At 40.0% G+C, this 24029-nt stretch overlaps 1 protein-coding gene across 2 annotated transcripts in view; it reads right to left on the bottom strand.

Annotated features, from left to right (window-relative positions):
- The window catches only part of TRIO (trio Rho guanine nucleotide exchange factor), a 242083-nt gene that overhangs the window by 173569 nt on the left and 44485 nt on the right, over positions 1–24029 (bottom strand). For both annotated transcript variants that reach the window (XM_038175341.2, XM_038175340.2), the window contains exon 2: positions 3512–3586. In XM_038175341.2, coding sequence (XP_038031269.1) covers positions 3512–3586 — 75 coding nt within the window. The remainder of the gene's footprint in view (positions 1–3511; positions 3587–24029) is intronic.

The following is a 24029-nucleotide window of genomic DNA, read 5'->3' as shown; positions in this document are numbered from 1 at the left end:
CTACACTCACCATGGCAGCAAAATAATCGAGTTCTGTCGTTACTTTGTCCAGTAGAAGCTAAAGCTGTCCAGCCTGTGAGCGATGTCAGGACAGTTATTTCCAGTGCAGCATTACTTCAGTACCAGTATGTACACAACGAAGGTTAGTTTGGGGAGCTTTTTGGCTTTGCTGTTATCAACCTACATATGGCAAGACGCACACCACAACACCTGACAGAAGTATTTGTTCTGCACCTCACTGCCTCCTGTCCTAGCACAAAATACCTGCAGATCTGCTTCAGATTTGAATTCTCATTCAGAGACTACATCTCCCCTTCTCACACTGTCATCTCAGTCATTAACTTCACCCTGCTTTAGCAGTTTGAGCATCGCAGATATATGCTAACATACTTTAAGATGCAAACAGAGCCCACAGATTTTAACAAGTCCAGATGAGTAACCACATCACAGTCCTCATTTGTACATTGTTTATTGGGAAGCATTTCGTTTAAAGTTCTTTGAAAACAGACAAACAAAAACCCACTTATCCTGGCCTGTGCCGCAAATAACTGAGACAAGGTGGCAGAATTCTCTTCTGTCTAAATATATCGTCAGATGTGCTAGACTATGAAAACACACTTCTTTTTTTTATTTACAAAAACACATCATTAACAGATCAATAAAAGGGGCTAAACTGGATTGCAACAATGAAGAAGAAACCAAGAGTGAATCACATCAGACCCACTGTGGTTTGTGGTAGAGAAAAAGCAATGACAAACAGTCTTTTGAAAAGTGATGAAGTGCTCAGACTGTGCAAAGAGAAAGAAAGAAATAACGCTGAGTAGGCATGTAAAACGTATCCACTTGAAAACAAATGGGAAGAATAAATGCAAGGACCGAAACAAAGCAATACAGAATTACAGCCTAACTCAGCCTGAAGAGGCACCTGTTGGAAGCAGAAAGGGGAGGTCTCCAATACAGTTTAACTGCATTATGGTGCAGTTGGAGTAAAAATGATAACTCAGGGGAAGGTATCTGAAATCAAGTGCTTTAACTCCTAATGCACTAGGATTTCAGATTCTGTCAAAACATTATTCCAAGAATGACTTAGGAAATACCTATGGTCGAAACAGTCTGGTGCTCAAAACAGGAGCAACGTAGGCAGAAATGCTGCAGTAGGTTCCCAAATTCCTGGTGGAGCTGGGAGTCTCTGACTTTCCAGCAATGACTTTCAGACCTCTTATTTCAAATAAGCTGCTCTCAGAAAGTACTCAATGAAGTCATCATTGTATAAAAATCAGTGTCCTTAGTATTCCAAGAACACAAAGGTGAATATACTGCCATACAGACCATTCTTACTCATTTAACTTTGAGAAGGCTGGCCTCATTTGAGAAAGCAGACAGACAAAAGATGGGACATGAACCAAGAATCAAAAGCGCTCTTTTTTTTCTTCAGACAGTGCTATTTATGTGACTTTCCTGCTCTATAGAAGAAGCACATTTCTTTGCACTATTGATTGTCATACTTTATTTCTCCTTAAGAAGGCACTTGAGAATCTACTCTGAACATGTTGCAACAGCTCTACCAGAGCTCCAACACAACATTGGAGAAAAAACTACAGAAACCATAGTGATGTTTGTGGATCTTAGCTTTAATGGGAGTATTACAGGTTTTAGCAAAGACAGCTTAGTTTTCTTTAGGCAGTTTTAGTAAAGATACTTGCAATATCTTTTTTCCTACTTAACCAGTTATTGTACTTAAAAATATTAATACTCAGTATTAAAGCAAAAGCTGTATTTTTGAGGAAAACATAGAATGCACATTGAAAGCCTCTGTAAATCAGTAGTTCAGTGGGTCTCAGGTACCTTTGTGTTCCTAGACTGAAGGCTGGACAGATCTTATTCCAAAATGGTTAAGCCCTAGAGGTGGTGTTACTTTGTTTGTTGGGGGAAGTGGTGGGGAAGATATTAATCACTTGCATTACTAATATATCTCATTTCAATTGAGAACCACTTGCAATGGAAATGTGAAACTATGGATTTTGGCAGGTCAGCTCCAGCCAGCCTCACTGTCCCCAGCTGTTTGCTCCATTCTTCTGTCAGAAGTTACTACCTTCACACGGGCTCACTGGCAACCATTTCTGCCTACATCTCATCTCCTCTGGTTCACAATCCGTCATCTCCACTGAAATGCATCTCCAGCTTTCATTTGGCTTTTTTACTTTTACTGAATTAGTGCTTTTTGAGAAGGGCATAATGTTACAAAATCACATTAGAGAAAACCTACCATCTTTCAGTGCCCTCCTATGGGGTCTAAACTAAGCTCTGGACAATCTGGAAATTTAGAAGTCTTGGAATGGAAACGGATTAAAGTTTTCATAAAATGCCATAAAGCAGGGACAAAACAGAAGGGCAATGAGGGACTGAAATTCTGTGTTTAAATCTGTTTTCTCTTTTTTTCCTCAGAAAATACCGTTTTAAGCACACCTTCACCAGCATTACAATCCATAAGGAAAAGAATCAGGAGTTTCTGGACTACCAAGGAAATTGACCCTGGGCAGTCTGTTATGTCAGTCACTAGAGTTACCAGGACAAGATGTTTTATAAAAACGTCTTTCTTGTTTTACAATGACACTTGACTCAGCAGAGCGGACAGAATGCAGTACTGTGAACTCCACACTGTTCTCGCAAGCGTCATCATCCACGCACAGCAAATCTCTATAAAGTGCCGGATCAGGGATTATTTTGTGTACTTTAACATTTACAGATATGAGTCTTATTTCTGGAGTTCCTGACAAATTATTTATCCTGAACCTGTCTCCTCTGAAAAAAACCTTTCAAATATGAGACTGTCTTCTAAATCACCTGACGCTAAGATTACGGCGAAGAGCATGATGCTGATTAATCCCAACAGATTTGGATGTACTTACTTCAGAAAGTCACACCCAAAATGCAGTTCACAAGAATAAGCACCTCAAATAGCCATCATTCTATCAAGTTACTTATCCAGTTATAAAATAAATTATAATATTCATTAATCTGAGCTCCACTTTTAAATCCTCTGCTACTCCCTCTTAAGTAATCAACTAACTTCAAGGTGTATTCTAGAGGTAGCTAAAATTAGATGCGAACTCATTTTACCTTGAAGATATTGTATGTGCTTCAAAGGAGATGCACCGAAGTTTCACCTCTGCTACACAGACATTTCTCCCATGCCTCAGAATGACCAATAACAAAGCCAACTCTGCAAAACTCTCCAACAGAGGAACAAGAACAGATATGACTACAGTCCAGGTTGTTCCAAACAATGCTGCTGGATATGCAGTTACAAGCAGTATGCTCCACATTCAACGAAACACATAACTTCGTTATTGCAGATCCTGTCGCTCATGTTACATTTGGGACACCTAGCTATATTAGTTGCTTTCCTGTATTTCTGTGATTTTTGCAATGATATTTATAGTATTTAAATGTTATTTTGTATATGACTAATAACAGTTATGCATTACACAACAGAAGAAAATAACTGTACCTGAAAGGTATGCAACTTTTTCCTTTAAAATTGGCAAAACTTCCATAGCCTTCATTTCATCATTTTTGCGAAACCCTGAAAAATGAACAAGACAAGGTGATTAGTCAGAAATTCGGAGATTTAGCTGCTACATTTAATGAAAATAACTGTGTAACATTTACCCTTGGAACACAATCTCAATGTTATGATGACAGGAATTAATATAATCTTATAAAAAAAAAAGGCTGTGAAAAATAAACCATAGAGCTTTTAAAATTATTAATAAAGAAATCACCACTTTGACTAGCTTAACACAAACATCGTAGTATCCTAGCAAGGATCCTTAGAAAACGGGACATGGGAATTAGCCTTTTCTGTCAGTACATAAAAACTGTCACTTGGCTCCTGTTACTTTTAGGCATTCCAACTTCATCTCCCACTTTCTGCTCCAGCAAAGGAGTAATATAAAGATCATAAGAGTAGGTTCCTTAAAAGCAGGTACCAGCCATTTTATATATTATTTTTTTTTTAAAGCTAACACAGCAACACCATTTAAATCCAACGTTCGTCATGTTACTTCCCTAAACAGAATCAGAGATCAAACTACAGCTTCTCTGCTGCCTGCAAGAGTAGTATCTCGTACCAGAGCACACTTTGCCTTATTAACTCTGCACACAGTTTGAAATGGTCCCTAGGATGAGCCATTACTGTCAGTTTTGCAAAGCTGTGTACCACCAGTTTGCCCTTTTCTTTTCTTCTATTACATTTCCATGGACAGATTATAAACTTTCTCTTCACAACAGAGATTGAGGAAGCATTATATTTATATTCTTAAATTCCATATTGATCTGTACAATATGACATTAGCTGCTTCTGGGCCAAGCTGGTTCATCGTACACAAACTAGGTGATTCTGTACCCACACTTTAACTAAATGCCCCTGTGACTTTTCCCAGTCTCTCAGGATTCACATCTATTTTTAAATAAACAATGAGAGATTAAGCACCTCAAAGAGCCATCATGCCATCAAGCAAAGGTTACTTATCAAGTTATAGAATACATGTATGTTATGATATTCAGTAATCTGAACCCCACTTTTTTCTTATTTTTTTAAACAATTACAACAACAAAGTTATGTCTGAAGAAGGTCTGTTTTCTGGGGGGTAAGTGGGAAGCACTTATTTCTTTACCACAGCTGAAACCCAGAAGTGCTGGTTGCTGTTTAGTAAGAATAGCCCCAAGAGCCTGTTAGAGCACAGTTGTTGTGTTCCTCAAAGCAACAGTTTGAGTTATCTAAAAGGTAAAATAAGCTTCTTCGTTATTTATAGTTTCTGGGAATTCTTACAAGAGTAGGCTCAGGTATGCACGTGGCATTATTTTCTAAAATGAACTGTTCTTTCTCTGTGCAATCCCTCTAGCGAGTGCAGCAAAACCTCTGAAGCAAGCTATCACTTCTCAAAAATACCCAAAATGTTTCATATCCCTTTGTCTCAAGCCTCTGAGCCTTAACAAAACAGCTGCATGCTTCTGAGCTAAAACCTGGAAGTAACATACGAGTGCATGAAAAATACAAGACTTATAAATACAGGCATCATACACATCAAACACTCAACAGGTTTCCTGTTCCAGTTGGTAATCCTGAGATTTCTGTGCCACTGTAGCTAGTCGCAGGCACTATCCTTCAAAACCTACACCAAACCAAACACCTGAGGAACACAGCCAGCTGGGTGTTTATAGGTCATGAGCTATGAGGAAGGACCAAACCAAAACATTCACTGTGAAGAATTGAGGGGAGACATGGTAGCAGCACACAAAACACATGCGAGTCCACTGGTGGCAAAAGTAAGCTGTCCAGAACCACAGCAAGACATTTATGGCGTGGGACGTGAAGTTTTGTAAACGAAAGAAGAGTGAAGCAGCACAGGAGATTGACTGCCTGTGGACCGTCAACTGCTGGGGATGTTTTAAAAATGCATTAGACATGTCTGTCAGAAATGCCACGAATGTAGGCCATGGCAGAGTCCCTCCAGATCACTGCAAGTGTTCAGCTGGAATATTGCCTCACCACCCACTGTGAATGGAGCAAAACTAAACAACTCTTCCACTCAGTGTCTAGGTTTTCTGTTGTTTTTGTTTTTCCTCATGACCACCAAACGGGATACAAGCTCTCAGAGAGGCAGGGCTGGGAGCGGGACGGATCCTCAGGCAACCCCCAGCTGCTCAGAGCACTTCTGAGCTGCAGGCATCAAGCAGGATTTTGCACTCACACGGCTCCATGGTTGCACTTTGGCTCCTAGGAGCTTAAGGTGGCTCAAAAGGGACCTCTTGCCATCATCCAGAGTACTGGCTGTGGGTTAGCAATATTTTAGGGAACCTGCCTCCAGTTGTACACGTCCTCTGTTTTCATCTGGTAGGAACTAAAGCTGTCATCAAGAGTCCAAGAAAACTCTGGGCTTAAATAATTCAATCTAAAAAGACAGCAAATACCTTTCTCCAACCTGAAATTTATATTTGTGCTTCAGTTGACTGCTACAGCATACAGGCACACTTCCAGAGTTAAATGCTTTTTGTAACCTGCTCCGAGCTACTCCGCTGTAAGCTTAATATCGATTTAGCATGCCCGGCTTTCATATGAACCGTGGCAATTCCTTTGCTTGACAGCGAATTTAGAGGTAGAAAACGCTTTCTCCTCACCTAAACAGCACGCAGCAAGCAGCGCTGTGCCTTGCTGCCTGCCTTAGCTCCACATTCCCCCAGACACCGGGGTGCTCCCACCCCTAAGCCATCTTGACTCCGCCTGTGCCGAAGCAGGGAGCAGACACCAAGCTCCCACCCCCGAGGAGGGGCTGGCTGGGAGGCGGCGCCATTTGCCGCCCCTCCGCCGCCTGCTGCGGCAGGTGACGTCACCCTCCGGCCGGGCGGTGACGTCACCCTCCGCCGGGCGGTGACGTCACCCGCTGCCGGGCAGACAAAGGCTGCTCCCCTCGCTGGACTGTTCCGTGCAGCTTCTCGCTTTCACCGGCCCCTTTGTGCTAATGAAGTTTCTTCTTGGCGTAGAAAAGCTCAAAGCTGCTGCCAGCCCACTTTTAAGCAGAAAGGCACCAAGATGCTGCTGCCTTCAGCATTTCCTCTGTGTCACAGCACGAATGATATTAACTACAAGATTTTCATACCTGAGCCATTCCTCCCCGCAACTATAAAGCCATCATAGTCACATTTCAAGAGAAATTGCCTTCAAGTTAATTTTAAAAAAAAAAAGCAAAGAAGCTGTAAATACAATAAAATGAATTCATTCATTATCAGACTCATTCATCCAGATGTCTTTTTTTTTTTTTCTTTTTTACCATAAAAGATGATGACACTGATATTAACTCCTGAAAACGAATAGGTTTATTCAGCTTTCCCTATCAGTTAACAACTGTATATGACAAACCACAGGTTGAAGTTTATTTATAAGTTCCCTCCCTTGTTTTCCAAGCGTCCAGAAAGAAAGAGAGCACAAGGCAGGTCCCTGTTTCTCTTAGTCTGCTATGGAAAGGTTTTAAAATTAGTCAGTTTCTAAAGATTGTTCTAGCCTATATAAAGAAAAAAATACTTCCAAGCAAAATCTGAATAGATTGACAAGCAGACACTGTGAAACCTTTCGCATCCTCACGCTGAAGTTGATACGTACCAACAAGCACAGATTAAGTCAGCAGAAACATTCAACTCTTCCCAGATCTTCAATAAGATCTGTAAAAATGGTTGCTAAGCCGAGCACCACCGTTTCACAGGTTTACAAATGCAATCAGACTACTGAGGTACAGGTGAGAAAAGAAACTGAACTTTCATAAAGCAGAAAGGGGCAAAAATACATGTAATGCTGATTGAGAATACTGTCCCATCAAGAGGAAACAAAAGGTAACTAGTGTTAATACACGTGTGGGATTACTGGCAGTTTCTCTTGATTCTAACATGGAATTTTAAGTGCTGAATTCAATTTTGTCGTATGCTTAACTATAAATTCATACTTTTGTGTCCAAGTACAGGATTCATAAAGCGATTGGAGCTGTCAGTTCACCAACTGCACTGTTATCACTTCCCGATATAGACGTTGCCTGTATTCATTTCTGCTCAGCAATCTCACACCATATTTCATGTTGAAAAAAAAAAATAAATAAATAAATAAAAAACTCGGAGAAATTATGGCAAAGAATACAACTGTGTTTTCTTCCAGCTGACCAGTTACAGCAGGTATAAAATGGGAATTCATCTCACGGACTCTAACTTTTAAGAATGGCTGCCACTGCATCTTTAGAAACATACATCTTCTGTTTGGGGAAAAAATGAAGAATTCTATCAGTATTTTATTTTTTTAAATGACGTACAGATCATTAAGCAATATTATTAACCTTAGCATTCATCATTTACTCATTCACGCTTCTCAGACAGGATTGTAAAGCCTACAATTAACTGCAAGGGCACACCTTAGAGGCATAAAACCAGAGGAGCGTGACTTCAGTGTTGTTCCCACAGCCTCTTAATAAAAGTATTAAGATTAGTTCCTGCTACCTCTCAAATAAAGTATTTGTTGTAGCTAATAGCTGTTCTTATCACTAAGAAATCTGTCCTAACAGCTGTTCATATCACTATGAAACCTGTCCTTAATTTAAAGCAATCCCAGTAACACGATATGAGCATCCTTCCCACTTCTCCAGCTCTGATCAGGCTCAAAATCGTGCTCATCAGAAAACGTGACACCTCCAAACCCCGAGTTTAATCCCAGCAGCTCCCAGAAACGTTTCACTGCTGTGTTGTTTTGCATCCTACGTGCTGTCAGCACAGGCTGCACCGAGCTGCACCACACCAGTGCAGAGCTGCTGTGCAGTGCTGCCACACGGCCAGCTGGGGCCTCACAGAAGTGAATTGCTTTAGAAGCTGCCTTGAAGGAGGAAAATGGGAATTACGAGCCTGCGATGAGCTGCTGACACTGCTCTCAGCTGGGGGCATTTTCAGATTTCGCTAAATGCGTGGGGTTCTCTTTCTATTTTTAACCCTTCTCTGTTCAAAACACACATCGACGAAAGGCAGCGCCTTAGTGCCTCACGCAGCGCTTTTGCGCTTCCTGTGAGCCAGGCATCCGGCGCCTTTATCCGTTTTTTTCCCTTTATTTGCTGAAAACGTGTGCGCTTCTCCCGCCCCCCCCCCCCAATCACCACAGGGCCGCCCCGCGGCCCCTCCCAGCCGCCAACGGCCGGCCGCGCGCAGCTGCCCGCGCCGCACGTCCGCAGCCACGGGCGGGAGCGGGGGGGGAAGGAGGCGGCGCCTCCCGCCCGCCGCTGCCGCAGCTCCGTCATGGCACGGGCAGCGTGAAGCTGTTTTTTTGGACAAATAAATGACAAATAAATGAGCCTCGTGCCCGTTCTGTGCACTGGTCCAACCCCTCTGCTCAAGCAGGGTCACCTAGAGCATGTTACACAGGCAGGTTTTGGGTATCTCCCGAGAAGGAGACTCCACAGCCTCTCTGGGCAGCCTGCTCCAGTGCTCCGTCACCCACACCTCATGCGGCGATGAAACCTCCTGGGGTTCAATTTATTACCCCTTGTCCCATCACCACTAGCCACCACCAAGAAGAGTTGGGCCCCATCCCCATTACACTGTCCCCTGAGGTAGCTGTGGAGGGTGGCAACATCCCCTCTCCATCTCCTCGTCCCTAGGATGAACAGCTCGCTTAGTCTGTCCTCATAAGACAGATGCCCCATGATGTCAGTGACACAGGCAATGTAAATTATGATACTTTAATTAAATGCACACAAATTTGCCTAATTTAAACTGGATTAAAATGGGTTTGTCAGTCTACAAACCTGATTCACTCTACACAAAACTCTGAACACTCATGGCTTCCTGGAAAAGCTCTTTAACTAACATTTTAATTGCATTAAAAAGCAGCAATGTACTTTGGCATGCATAGGAATGCATTACTTCAGAAGTCTACAATGTATTTTAAAAGCACTAGGTAAGATTTCAACAATGTTCCTGTCTTCACATCTTTGGTTTCTTGCACAATTAAAGACACACAAATTGTCTCTGAAAATTTCAAAGTCTAAAACCAATTAGCAGTGCTAAGTCACCTGGCAAGTGTGGTTAGAAATACTAACCCTTGCAGTAACAATAACACAACGTGAAATTAGATTTCTTAAGCTGTTTTCACCTTTACTTTAAAAAATACATAGATTTTTCCTTCTTAGACCATCTCATAAGGTTAACATGCAAGTTTATGGCAGTAGTACAGAGGAGCAACCATTGATACATTATTTAGTTTGGCAAATATTTTTATTTTTACACATTATTAAATGAGAGGCACTCTCTACTGAAGTGCTTTTGGTACAGAGCCACTTTTGTTGTAGTCAAGTCACGCGGCAGCATTCTTCGTTGCTTTTGAGCTCCAAAACTCAGAGACATGAGAGTCTGGCAATTTGAATGGAATATCTACTATTATTAAAAAAAAAAAAAAAAAGAAAAAGAAAAAGAAGAAAAAAAAAGAAAAAAAGAAAGAAAGAAAACTTGAGAAATTAAGTCACAGAGGTTTACCTAGCCATAACCTTTCCCAGCCGAAGTCCTTTGGCTTTTTCAAAACGTTTGAACAGATGATGGGCGTATTCTGGACTCAGCACATGGAAAAGTGTGTCGAGTCCAACATTGTTACTGAGCATCCAATTAAAAGATTGCAAGACTTGGACTGCAACTTCTCTGTAAAAGACTTCCTCAAAAGCTTCAATAGCTGATACATCACAACTGCCTTCCTTCATGCTTCCCTAACCAAGCATAAATGTATACGGCCAGCGTCTCCTAGGACGTTTGATTTACAAGAGCATTCCCACTAAGTCCTTTATGCACACGGTTTTCCTGTTATGCTTTTACCTCCACTACCACTGCATCCCCCAGCCTTGCTCCTAGCTAATGACAGGTCAGTTTGTCGGCACTACAAACTGACCTGTCAGTTTGTCTATCACAAGAGTGATAGAAATAGATGGAGCATTTTATCTGCTGTCCATTTACTCTTCACAAAGGGCATCAGGAGGACTAGTCTTCTGCAGAAGTTACTTAAGAGAACTTGAAGTACACAGACATCAGCTTGAGATGTCTGAAGACCCGTCCTCCAGCAGATGCTTTGACTCAGGATGCTTCTGTCCTCATGAGGAAGAGGCAACACTTAGACCATTCAACTCAGCTGCATGCAGAGCATCCCAGGCAGCCCAAATCACTTCTAATGTCAGCCTAGTTCTGAACATGGTAACTGAGAGCATGAAACCCAGATGAACTCCATGGCTTTTAACTGTTCAAAGACACTGCCACCAAGCAAGCATGCAGCAGTATACATTTATCTCACAATGCATTTATCTCAGAATGCTGATACTGGTAGCAGCAGCAAAACTGCCTTGATTTCAAGGCAGACTAAGAAGTATACTGCCCTTGGGGGGAAACAAACATGAAGTAGTTGAGACTCATAAAGAGCAAAATTTTGAAATAACAGGACTTATTCCGTAACTTAACCTTAAAATAACTATATGCATGATGATGCTAAAATCCAAGTTAAGCGTCATAATGCAGTTCTTGACTTGTCTCGATAGTTTTGTTTTTATTATTATATTATACAGAACGGTAATTTAAGAATCAAAATCAACAAAGCTATTTCAAGTTTATTTGGATGTACAACAAGATACCTCAAATGAGTCCAAAATGCTTTCCAGACAAGGCCAATATTAGAAGCATTAACTGCCCACCAAAGCAGCCTGTTGTTGGCAGATGTGAGATAATCCTGTCCTTACACAAGGCCTGATTTTGACTTCTTTGGGTAATTGATTGCCATTAAAATCACTTTTCAAATGGCTCTTTTATATCCAGATTTGTTGAACTGTTATTCTTCAAGCTCTTGGCTCAATGACCTTCTATGAATATGAGCTCTCTAACCTAATCAGATTCTTTTTCTATCTTTCCAATTAAAAGTAAAATAATGCACATTACAGATATCAGCATTTACAAAATCTGATTTCTCATAAAGACTTCCGATTAAATGTGAAAATCAAGTTCATGATTTTATTTTTTTATTGAACTAAGCATTGAAATAACTGATGATTATGAGCAATAGCTCTTCACCTGCACTGACCATTTGTTTTGCAGTATCTAAAACTGAATCACTCAGCTAAAAGGTAGAACAAGAATTGCTCGAGCCTCTGAACAGAAAGCAAAACTTTCCAGTCTGCTTTATTTTACCATCTCAGCATCTCAGCCTAGTGATGTTACTTTTTAATCTTTCAGCAACTACCAGCTGATTTCAAAGGAATTTAAGGCTTCATTATATCATGCAGTTGAACTCTTTTTACCAAACATAAATGCAAAATGATGCAATTAGGCTGGGCAGGATGTAACTCGTGGCAGCTGGTGAACTAACCACCAAGACCTAGTGGAAAGTTACTTGTAGTTTTCCAAAAGGACACACTTCACTTCAAGCATTAAGCCTTAATCAAAGTACTAAACTCCAAGGTCCAATACAAAGCTACAATATTTTGATTTTCCAGTACAGCCTTCTTTTTAAACAGGTACCAACAGATCATTAAATGCTCGTGGGGATTATATGTGCGTGCATGCAAGCTGTGACACAGTGAAAGTGAAGGAAAGGGTTCTGCCCAAGAACAAGTGCCATGCAACCACACTATCAAGGATGTAATTTGGCCAATAGTCCCTTCTGGTGGCACTGGTAGCTTAAGATAAGCTGAGGATTCTTAGTTTGATTAACCACTATCGCGTTGGTAGTCAGAAGAGAGGCTACCACACATTTAACTCTGATTATCAAGTACAGCTGTCCTTTGACGAGCTGGTTAAAAATAAAAAATGAAGTTCAATAAATAGAGATCTTCCTACTGAAACGTAAACGTTGTCAACCAGGAGAAAACACACTTGAGGAAATTTTCACTTCTAGAGCGGGGGAAGGAGAGAGAGATGGGGAATTTTCAATATAAATAGATTTTTTCGAGGCCTCAGAAATGAAGGCTATTCAAGTGATCGTGTTCTATCAGGAAGAGACCGTCTTCACCAACACTGCAAAGACACCAGGCAGGCACGTAAGCAGACTTCCAAATCCATATTTAAATCAGGACAGGCAGCTGAGCTAAATACAAGGTATATGAAAATAACCTGTTCAAGTCAAGAGTAAACAGACTTATCTGTTCAAGTCACAAATATCTGTAATTAATTTTGCATATTTTGTCTATTGTTTAAAAAAAAGCACACAATTTGAAATACTCATCTTTGCCTTCCTTAAGAGAAGACTTACTGGCCGTTATTGGTCAACATCAAGGCACTGAATCCACGTGGGTATTTGTACCTCAAAAATGAAGATACAAAGCCATTAATGAGCATCTCTCTTACTAGCATACTGCTCCATCAGAGAGCAAAAGGGTACGAAATGTAAAACAGAATAAGCTACTTGGAGAGCTATTTTACAAAAGCAAAACAAAAAAAACTTTACAGTGACAGCCATGAAAATCACTCAGACACGTAATGAATTAATAAGAAACAACTGAATTTAGAACAAAAAAAAATCAGTAGCGTGTTTACAAGTTTCTAGGATTGACAAAGTAATCTGTGACTGAAGATGGTATCTTAAATCAGATGCCTGTTTAAATGAAAGAAATGCAATTTAGTGTTTCAACAAACACCTTGACAAATTGTTTAAGGAAATGTCAGTATTTATTTATTTTTTACCTCCAAGTGTAGCTCTTGCACTTTCTCCTACAAAACCCAAATTAAATTAACCAACTTGTAAATTACACAGAAACAAATTCAAGGATTTCAGTTGTGAAACAGTCTTGAACGTAAAGACTTTATTTAATACCTCCTCTAAAAGCATTTAAATTGCTGTAACATTTAAATGCTGTAGCATTTAAATTTCTTGTAACAAAGTGATTGACAGAAATATAATTAACAGAAACCAATATATCACATAATAAAATAAACGTATACTGCTGATTTCTTTAATGCCCATTATGCTTAAACTTACAATCAAAAAAAATAAAAGAAAGTATGATCTACACATTCAAATACGTGCCTGGTATCTCTGCACACTTATCAAGTATTATAGGATGGAAGGATATTACTGAAGATTAAGAGCTGGCTCTGGCACCAGCCTATGGAGCTCATCTGGTTCCAGAATTCCAGCCTACCAAACAAACACAATCTGAAGCTAAATGAACCAACCACACCTGTATGTTTAATTTCAAGCATCAGCAACTCAGCTGTGAGTTTGAATTTTAAAATACTATGGCAAATTCAAGCAAAACATATCACACATCAACTAGCATCTTGAATTGGGAAGGCTCTTCAGAGGTCCTTTGTGTTTCCAAAAAGAGAAAGAAAATTTTGAAGAACAGCATCATGGAAACCCTGCATTACAGTAAAATTAACCTAAAGCAGACGGCAGCACTTGTAGGAATGCCACTGGAGATTAAGGTTGAATTACAAAAGCCAGAATTACTCCATTACAGTAGTCAGCTACAATGCCATCCTCTGAATTTTTTCCTTCCAGAACAGTGGTTTTAGAACAAGGAAACGCTGTGTTGTTACTGGCTCAAAGACTGTTCTTTAATGAATAGTTGTCAGGTGAACAGTGCTATTTTGACACAGAAGGCCATTATCCTATCTGTGTACATCCTTATCTCCAGAATCGTCTTCATTTACTAGGAAGTGCTATTGTCCTGAATACACCATAGGCATTCCTTTTTTATAATGAGCTCAGTATCCGCATTTATGCTCCCTTCAGCAGATGACTAATATTACGAGCACGCTATTTTGATTGACGCCTAATACCATAGCTGCCATTATCACTTACATCATGCTAAAACATGAAGTGTTACCCACATCTATTTGGAGAGTAAAAGAATACAGAATTGCTTTGACACGTTGTCAAGAAGCACTGTCAAGCTTCACCCACCATAACTATGTTTTCTGTTTCTCCATCTTACAAGGTCAGTAACTAAAGCACAAGTAGAGAGGATTCTACCATATTATAGCTACACATTCACTTTGGATATTATACAGTAACATGCCATTACAAGACAAAGTTCAAGGAATAGTCAACTTACCATTCAGAAGTATCAGTACACCTGTTTTTTGGTTTGTATCCCACTTACAAGAACACATTGTTCGTACCCCAAAGGTTTAAAGTGCCCGTGGCCAACAGAATGGATGAACTAAACGGTGTTTAGGAACAGCAGCGAATTAAATCCTTATCCTTTCATCAAAAAAAAAATAAAAATTAAAAAAAGATTTCAAAAACTCAGAGTTCAAGTCCCAAGTGAATCTGATGTAGTTTCCATAACTGCTAGGCTCATCTTCTCCAAAAAGGTCTATTTTCAAGTCAAAACATTTTTCAACCAGTCTTGTTTGAGCAGTCAGACGAAAGAAAAGAAAAAAAGAAGTACAATGCATGTCCTAAATCTAAGTCATTTTTGCCAATGCGTATCTTCTGCTTGTACAGTTTTGCTTGACTGTCAGTTTGTTTAACAGTTGCTCTGCCTGGATTTACTACCAAATAGGCTTTGACAATGATTGCTATTTAATCCTATGTAATACCCAGATGCAACTGTTCCCAGATAGCACGACGGTTTAAAAACACAGTCTCCCTGACTACACACAAGTCTAGAGTCATGCACCAGAAACCTTGTAGCTGCAAAACTCAACAATAAAATGGACCACTCTATCACAAACAAAAGCTATTAAACTTTTTTTTTTTTTAATAAATGTATCTATGATCTATGAAAAGCAAATAATTATAAATAAGACATAATTCCTTACTGAAAGTTTCAGTTTGGTAATCTGAAATTTATAATGTTTGTACTTTAGGTAATGACATTTCAATAAAACCAAGTAACAAGGTTAACAACTAAGTGTCAGCACTTTAACCATCTTTGAAATAGTACAACACAAATGCCAAAACCTGAAATACCCTTGGTGCAGTACAATTTAAGCTTAACAGTTAGCTTTCTCTCTGACCACTCATCTAATAAAAAACTATGGTTTCAATTGTGTTCAACTTCTACAACTAGGTGGACAGTCGTTAGCCATTCTCAGTTTTTTTCTGCTATATTTAGAGCTGTCAGCTTCTAGGACCATTCAATGAGCAGTATATATATAATTTCTCATTGGAATCATCTGTAGATTTCGTCCTTTTTTTTTTTTTTTTTTTAAATGACTTCTAATATATAATCCCCATAGTACAATAACAGCATTTGTTACATAAAAAGCTTCAGTATACACAAGAATAGCAAGGATAGCAAGGATATGCCATAAAAATCTGGGAGATACAACAAAATATGGAATTACTTCCTTAATTGCTTCATCTCAGCTCATATTAACATGAAATAGAATTCTTCGATTATCCCTGAACATCCACATCCCAGTTTCTGAAATGCTTATCCTACTGAAGAAGATGCTGCCGTGATCTAAATGGATATCCACATACATGGCCTTAGAAAGTTAAAGTCTATGCAACATATTTCAAGTTTGTCTTGATCACTAAAACGCTAGAAAATCCTTCCCAAAAGAAAACAAAAAACCTAACATCCCCACAATATTTTCTATTTAATACTCTACAGATATAGACAAATAACCTGAACAATTATTAACTGTCTGATAAACTTATTTTTAGCATAATACATACCTAAGATTTAGATAATAAACTACATCAGCAATTAAGAAACACTAAGCATTTGTAGGGTGAGTAACAAAGCCTGCCTACAGCACCAGCTGATAAAACTTAAGACAAATTACAGTAGAGAAGAACAAAATAGTCTGCTTGATTTCACCTTGAGGATATCAAATGCTGCATTATATCACTACTTGACAATCTAATCAAAAAGCCAACATAGCTGGATAGTAATACGACTGATGGATTTCAATGTCTTAAAGCCAGCTCTGAGTATGAGAAGAAAAAAAGTGGGGTGGGGGGCTCCTTTGGGATTGAGTTATCAAAAACAAGATACTAAAAACAAACGTAAAGATGGAAGATTAATTGCCATTTTTCAAGACTGACCTATGGTGTGTCACAATAATACAGGGCACAAGAAACCCATGCCAGAGCTGGAACACTTCCAGACAAATGTACTCAGCATCTCTACTCCACGACAATTCAGGTGAAACACCACATTCAACCAGACTACAACTTCAGCATTATTAACAGGCTGCGGTCTTAATGCTTCATGAAAAGCTGAACTCAAACTTGGCTCCACAACACCTAAATTATCCACTTTAATCCAAAGATAAATGAATGTGCTTATTTGCTTTGAATTAGACATGGCCACTTTAGTACTTAAAGAAGAGGACCACTATTAAGTCAGTCCTCTAGTTTTAATCTGTAGTGTTAGTCGCGGGTGCTCTGTGTGGCAGAAGCATTTGGGCAGGCAAAAACTCCAGCCTCCCTGTCAGCGAGTCTTCCACAGGTTTGTTTAACAACTTGCATAGCACAGCTAGGAGCACCCAGGAATACATACAACTTCCAGATTTGTGCATGTGTTTGCCAATACTTCATGAATCTTGCCTTTTGTTTCCAGGACTTCCAAACAAAACCAGATGATTTTGTTAAAAGAGGTAATAGCAGATTATTATTATTTTTTTTTTTTTAAAGAAATAAAGGAAGACAGGTTCCTCTTTTACTGTTTTGTCTGTGCTCAGCACAAAACCAGAATGCCTCCCTGACATCAGGCGTATCAGAAAGCATGCCACCGACTATTAGCTGCAGGAGAACATTTGATCTGTGCCAAAGCAAGAGCATCAACCTGCAGCACTGACAGCCTTCCTGACAGACCCAGGACACACAGTCTGTCCTAGCTGAGGGCCACCGTGATTTCACATCAGTCTGCTACACAAAAACGACGAGCCCCAACCCCCCCTTCTTCTTCAGGAAACTAGAGTACAAAGGAAACCACAAGGATGCTCTTTTAGCTGTTTCCAGACAACGTGCTTATAACATGACTCAAGCACTTGAAAAGAGTATTTTACCATGAAACACTACTCCATACATCGACAATTACTTCAGGAGGTCTACGCCAACTATGTAAGCAATTCAGCTTAGACTAGGATGCCAGGGGTTACTGCAGAACATGAATGCAGCTGTGACAGACGAGTAAGTATCACGACTAAGTATCCATGTGTTGCTAAACACTGGCCTCCCCAGCATCACACGGGCAAGAGTACCACAGCAACAACTACCCCAAAAAAATCAAACGAGGACAGCCCAAACACACGGCCTAGCTCCCAGCTAAACACAGCCTCACAGGGGACTCGCTCACTCGCCACTGCAGGCCCCGTATATCCATGCTCAAAAAATTACAGTAATTCATTGTTGCCACGTCTGAAAATCAGTTGTAATTCATGGTACCACATATCTCATGCTTCATCTGAGGAAAATTTCTCACATTTACCATACAGGCTGTTAACGTAGCTTTCTTCAGAGGCCTACATGCATGAAGCCACCTGAAGTTGATCAGAACCACTCTGGATGTTCAGCACCCCCCTGTCACAGCCATTAACTCTTGAACTTTTAACTCTCTTAACCCAGCAGCTTTAGCTCTGCCCTTAAAAACTTATGTTTACATTCCAGACTTTTGTAGCTTGAACATGCACAGGAAGGTGTACAGGATAACAAGGGCTTGTAAGCAATTAAATTGAGTGTCCTTAAGACACTTGGTTTCAACATAACATAAATACTTGTTTAGATTTGTGTTTTTACCTACAGTTGTTCACTGCTATACTGGGATTCTGGCATAATAAGCAGTCCATAATTTCCCCTCCAGCTGCTTCTTTTCTAATTTATGTTCCTTTTCTTTCTTGAGATTGGTTCCCTTCACCAGGGTTGGTCCTGCAGCGATGTCTATAATGCCAATGGGGAAGCAACTTCCCTGCTCTGCCTCAGTTTCCTGAGTGATAAGATTACTCCACTCACCAAATTGCAGGAATTTATGACTCACTTCAACATCAGCTAATAGTTAATGTTGTCCTTACTGCTATCTTTAGACTTGTATTTCACAAAATGGTAGTGGTTGGAAGGGACCTCTGGAGGTCAAGTGATTCATCTCTCCCGCTCAAGCAGGGCCACCAAGAGCCACTTGCCCAGGAAGCTTCTGAAGATCTCCAAGAAGGGAGACTCCACAGCTTCTCTGGGCAACCTGTGCCAGGCTCTGTCACCCACGCAATAAGGAATGTTTCCTGATGTTCTGACAGAGCCTCCTGTGTTTCAGTTTGTGCTTTTTGTCCTGGCACTGGACACCACTGTAAAGAGCCAACTATAACCTACTACACTTTAAGGTCAAAAGATACTAGCAGATATTCAGATTCTCTCTACATACTTTACATGACATAAATCCTCTAACTCAAAATGAGTAATCTGAAGTACTAACAAAGGTGTCTGAAACATCTTAGGACCTTGAGAGAGAAAGCAGCTCCTGACGGCTCTGTTTAACTTGAATACCAGCTCCAAATACAGAACAACTCAGATTGGAAGGAACCTTACTTAATACAACCTCCTGCTCAAAGCAGGATCAGCTGAGGTCAGACCAGACTGCTCAGAATTTAATCCAGTTTGGTCTTTAAACCTGCAAGAGCCAAATTCCACAGCCTCTCTGGGCAACCTTTCTAGTGCTTAATTATCCTCACAGGGAAAATCTCCCAAGTTCCAGTTTATAGCTGTAGTCTCTTGCTCCTCCGCTCACACACAAAGAGGCTGTCTTCATCTTCTCAATTCCCTCCTTCCAGCTATCAGAAAGCTACTGTACTAATGACTGTCCTCTGAACCTGATGATCCTGACAGTTTTCACTCCACACGCAGCCCGGTTGTCTAGATTAGAGCATCCCAACTTGAATACAAAGCTGTTGCTGTGGGGAGACCACGTCAAAAGGCTTACTAAAATTCAAAATAGAGGATGGACATCTGCTGCTCTCCCCCCTATCCACAGATCCACTCACAGTTCATCACAGAGGGTGATCAGGTTGGTCAGACATGATTTATCCCCAGTAAATTGATGCTAGCTATGCCCAAGCAGCAACACCATCTTCACAAACCCACAGCTGGACTTGGCCCATGATTTTCCTGTGTATCAAAGTGAAGCTGACCAGCCTGTGGTTCTCTGGATGACAACTCTTGTTCTTCTTTACAATTTGCCTTTCACCAGTCATTGAGAAACTCGTCCCATATCCGTGGCCTTGCAAAGATGACAGCACGTGTTCTGATGTCAAGCATGTATCTTGGCACCCTAATATGTATATGGACTTGACTGACATGGGTCATGACTTCAACAGCTCCTTGACTAGAGCCTCTTCCACTTCTCTCCAAATCCTGTCTCTAGCTAAAAAAAAAAAAAAAAAAAAGATCTTCAGCTCTTCTTCACGGGAAAGAAGTCATTGAGTAACCCTGCCTCATCTACATCTGTGGTCACTGAATTCCCTACCCCATTCAGCAACAGGCACACCTTTTTCTTGTTTATTTTTCTGCTGCTAGGGTAGAAGGAGCAACTCTTACTGCCCTCAATGTCCATCTCTTATTTCAACTCTGGCTGAACTTTTGCTTTCCTTTGCATTACTCCTTGGCATTTTTCCTGCAGATACTCTGATATCATGAATTTTCTTGGACTTCACCTAATTCATTGTCTCAAGAGCTTTCCCCTTGAACTGATTGCTCCTGAAATCTAATTTGTCGTTGGACCTGGCAAGGAAGGTGCAACACGACCATCTCATTATGCACTGAGACATTCCTCGTTGCCACTTAGTTTACACAACCTGTTCCTAAAATCCCACTCTGCAGATCAGCTTTCTACAGTTCCTGCGGAGTGCCAAGAATATGTATTTTATACATTTCCTAAAGCCATCTCATATTCTTACTTGCTCACTGAAGAACACCTAGAATACAGTTTGTCCTTAAAATGGAGAACAATTACAGAAATGGTGAGATAGCTGATACCACTGTATTTTTGGTATGATGGAATAACTCCATCTTACTTCAGCTGGAGTAACCTCTGGGCAGACCATGCACAATCAAATTTTGGGCTCTTATTTATAAATAAAATTAAATGAGCATATTAACAAAGTAACTGTTAGGACTACATATTAGCATCCAAAGTTCTCAGTTATTTTCCTCTAAGTAAACATCTCAGAAATCATGCTATTAACCTTCCTATTACAAATCCAGATTACTACAGCAAGTTTTTAAAAAGGAAAAGATGCCAACAATATCATAGGCCTGTAATTTGATCACTGAAGAAAAAGTGAGAGGAAGCACTGTCACTGTAAATATACAGAGGAGATCCAAAGATAGCTTTTATTGACCATTAAAATCATAACAACATTTTTAACAATTAAATCTTGAGCTAACCACACAGCCATCAAGTTTAAAACATGTATGACAGGTCAATCAACCATAAGGTTGTAATAAAGCATCCTAAATCACTGTAAGATTATTCACTTCTGTCAAAGCAAGCCCAACCATTTAGCCATTTGCATCCATCTCCCATTAGTAGTCTTCTGCCAAAGGTTAACAGAGAGAACAGCAGCTCTCTGCTATTTCAAACATTCTGACCAAGAGAACTGGCAAATCCTGGTGTGAGATGTTATTTTCTGCATATTTAAGTTTAACAAGCCAAAAATCCCACTGATACAGTCATAGCCTGTTTGGGGAGCTGTAATGGATTTTTATACAAATAAGGCACTCTGCTTGAGAGGTTGAAGAGCACAATAAATGTAAGGGATAGCTAGGTCAAAATGCTGCACTTGTAAACAGCAGCCCACAAGAAGTCACAACTGGAGGAACGTGCTGTCTTCCCAGACTGGAAGAAAAGCAAAAGCTTAACAAGGTCTTCTATGAGGGGTTTTGACAAACAGGCAAAAGATTCTTACTTCTTTAAATACAGACAAATGAAGTCAGGTGCAAAACTGAGCAATTTATTTGGTTTTGACCAGTTAATTCTCCTACTCCTGTAAGTAAAAGAGCAGTAGTAGCCCAAGCTGAATCAACTCTGATGCTGCCATTCCTGATCACATTGCCACTAATCAGCACAAGTATCACAAAGTATAATTTCACTGATTCTCCTCTTTAACAAAGCACTTTAACGTAATGTGATTATGATGAATTTGCTTGCACTTCATTCCAGTAGCTTTATATTCTTCTTGCCAAATTGCAGAAGGGAGAGACTACAGCCTTCTGAGTACTGCAATTCAGTACCAGGAAAATCCTCTCATTGTTGATGAGCAAATACCTCGACTAATTTATATTCAGCAAGTCTGATTGTTATAGAGACAACATGGCAACAGGCTTCAGGTGGGAAACCCCTCCATACAGGAAATCACTCACAAGAAGTGTTTTCTCAAAAATTATCATTGTCAAGCTAAGCAGATCAAAAGCTACCTCAGGTTCATCTGCCCCTATACAATCAGCTGTATAGAAAAGACAAACTATTATTTATTTAACTTCAAATAGCATATGAATATTTTGTTGTCTGTTTTGCTAACCTTTTAAGTCAAGAGAATACCCTAGTTATTTTTGATGTGTTCAGAAACAGCAGCAGACTCAGAATTTCTGTTCTGATTTTTGTACATCTTCAGTTGTACATATGATTTCTAACTATAATACAAAGATTTACTGATAAAGTGGTCGTTAATGAAGGAAAAGTAACTCTCTTGGGGTAACTAATTTGGAAACAGCTAGTAAGTATAGCTGGAGGCCATAATTTAATGGCATGCCTCACGGGGTCTATACTGGGGTCTAATCCTGTTTAACTTCCTCAGTAATTACCTGGATGACAAGGCAGAGCATACCCTCAGCATGTCTGCAGATGACACAGAACTGGGAGAAGGGGCTGATACAGAGGGTCCTGCTGCCACCCAGAGGGACCTGGACAGGCTGGAGGTACGGGCTGATGGGAACCTCACAAAGCTCAAAGAGAAATGCAAAGTCCTGCACCCAGGGAGGAATAATCCCATGTACCAATATACGCTGGGGCCTGACCAGCGTAGAGAAATGAACAATTAGTAAAATATATGAAAAGTAACTAATTAACTCTTAAAGGACTGAAATGAAACCTTAGCTTTTAACTATCTTCAGGCTCCTGAACAGCTTTACCTTCTCATTTCTGGATGAAAACAGAATAACTGAAAAATGAAGAAATGGTTCCTCGCTTCAGACCAATGAATATAATGACGCCCATCCAAATAATTCTGTTTTCTGTAAGATTATTTCTATAGCTATGATACATACACTGAATGTTAAATGATACAGAATGCAATGCTCTAAACATCTTCTCATATTTTTCTTGCAACAGAAACTTCAATGTATTACAGCATTCTGCACTTATTTCAGATTGTCACTGTATGCTTGTTTACCTTTCTGTATTAATCCTAATTGTACCATTTAAACAACAGACATTTAAATCTCTCCAATTAAGACAAAACATTTTAGATCCATTTTTAAATATTTCCGCTGTGATGTATTTAAATTACTCTGAGCACTAGAGTGGACCAACTCTGAGTAGTTACCTTGTGCAAGTGTCCATACTGTCTGCAGCTACACGTTAATTTTTTTTTTCTTAAAAAAAAAAAAACAACAACACAGCCACTACATTTTCGCTGCAAGTCTTCAAAAGCAAAAATCAGGATCACCACCTGACATGTACTGCAGAAAGGTACGTAACAATTTAGCACGTTCTCAGCCCGGCACTTCCAGCAGTAACTTCACTAAGCTTAGCAGACTGGCCCAAGGCAGGAGCTCACCTTGTTGCAGTGGTTCTGTTGCAGGGCCTGCCAGTTTAATCATGACTACCAGTTCAATCTCTGCACACAGACAGCCACATCAAACTGCTGCTGTCTGAATTCTGCTGGATGATTAGACTCAGTGATCCACTTCAAGTCTACAGACACGTAAGCATGACAAACCAACAAACCAGCACATCACAATCTAGGGTTCCCATCTCATGGGGAAAACTCAGCGCCTAGGTTAGTTGTGTCCCTTGAAAACGGACAAACTACCAGTTCTGCCCTGCACAACAATCCTGAGAGCAACATACATTGTGTTTGAACGTATGTAGAACTACCCGAATGTCTTTTCTTTTCAGGTTTGGGACCTCCACACCTCCCAGATACGTGGAACCCTCTACACTTCAGCAGAAATGTCACCATCATCTATCTACCTTACCTTCTCATCCACTTGCATACTAACCTCACTTCATTTCTACTAAACCATGATGGTCCACATTGAGGAGTTCAGTCCACCAAATCGGTCCCAAATACATGTATTTACTCAGTTTACTAAAAATAAACAAAAAATTCACACCACACCTCCATTTGACTTGCCACTGAAACACAACTCTCTAACTGGAAATAATCTTGTCCAGCTAAAAATTCTTCAAACTTCAATATCAGACCGGATTCACAGCTCTTCTAAAAACTGTTTGTCAATCGTAAGGATGCTGTAAATGCTGACCTTGTTTCTTGCATTTAGTATTTCAAGCAGCCTTGATGTTTAA

The sequence above is a fragment of the Anas platyrhynchos genome, chromosome 2, assembly GCF_047663525.1.
Source record: "Anas platyrhynchos isolate ZD024472 breed Pekin duck chromosome 2, IASCAAS_PekinDuck_T2T, whole genome shotgun sequence".
NCBI classification, from domain to species: Eukaryota; Metazoa; Chordata; class Aves; order Anseriformes; family Anatidae; genus Anas; species Anas platyrhynchos.
The sequence above is the reverse complement of the archived record's forward strand: the minus strand, read 5'-3'. Positions and strand labels throughout refer to the sequence as shown.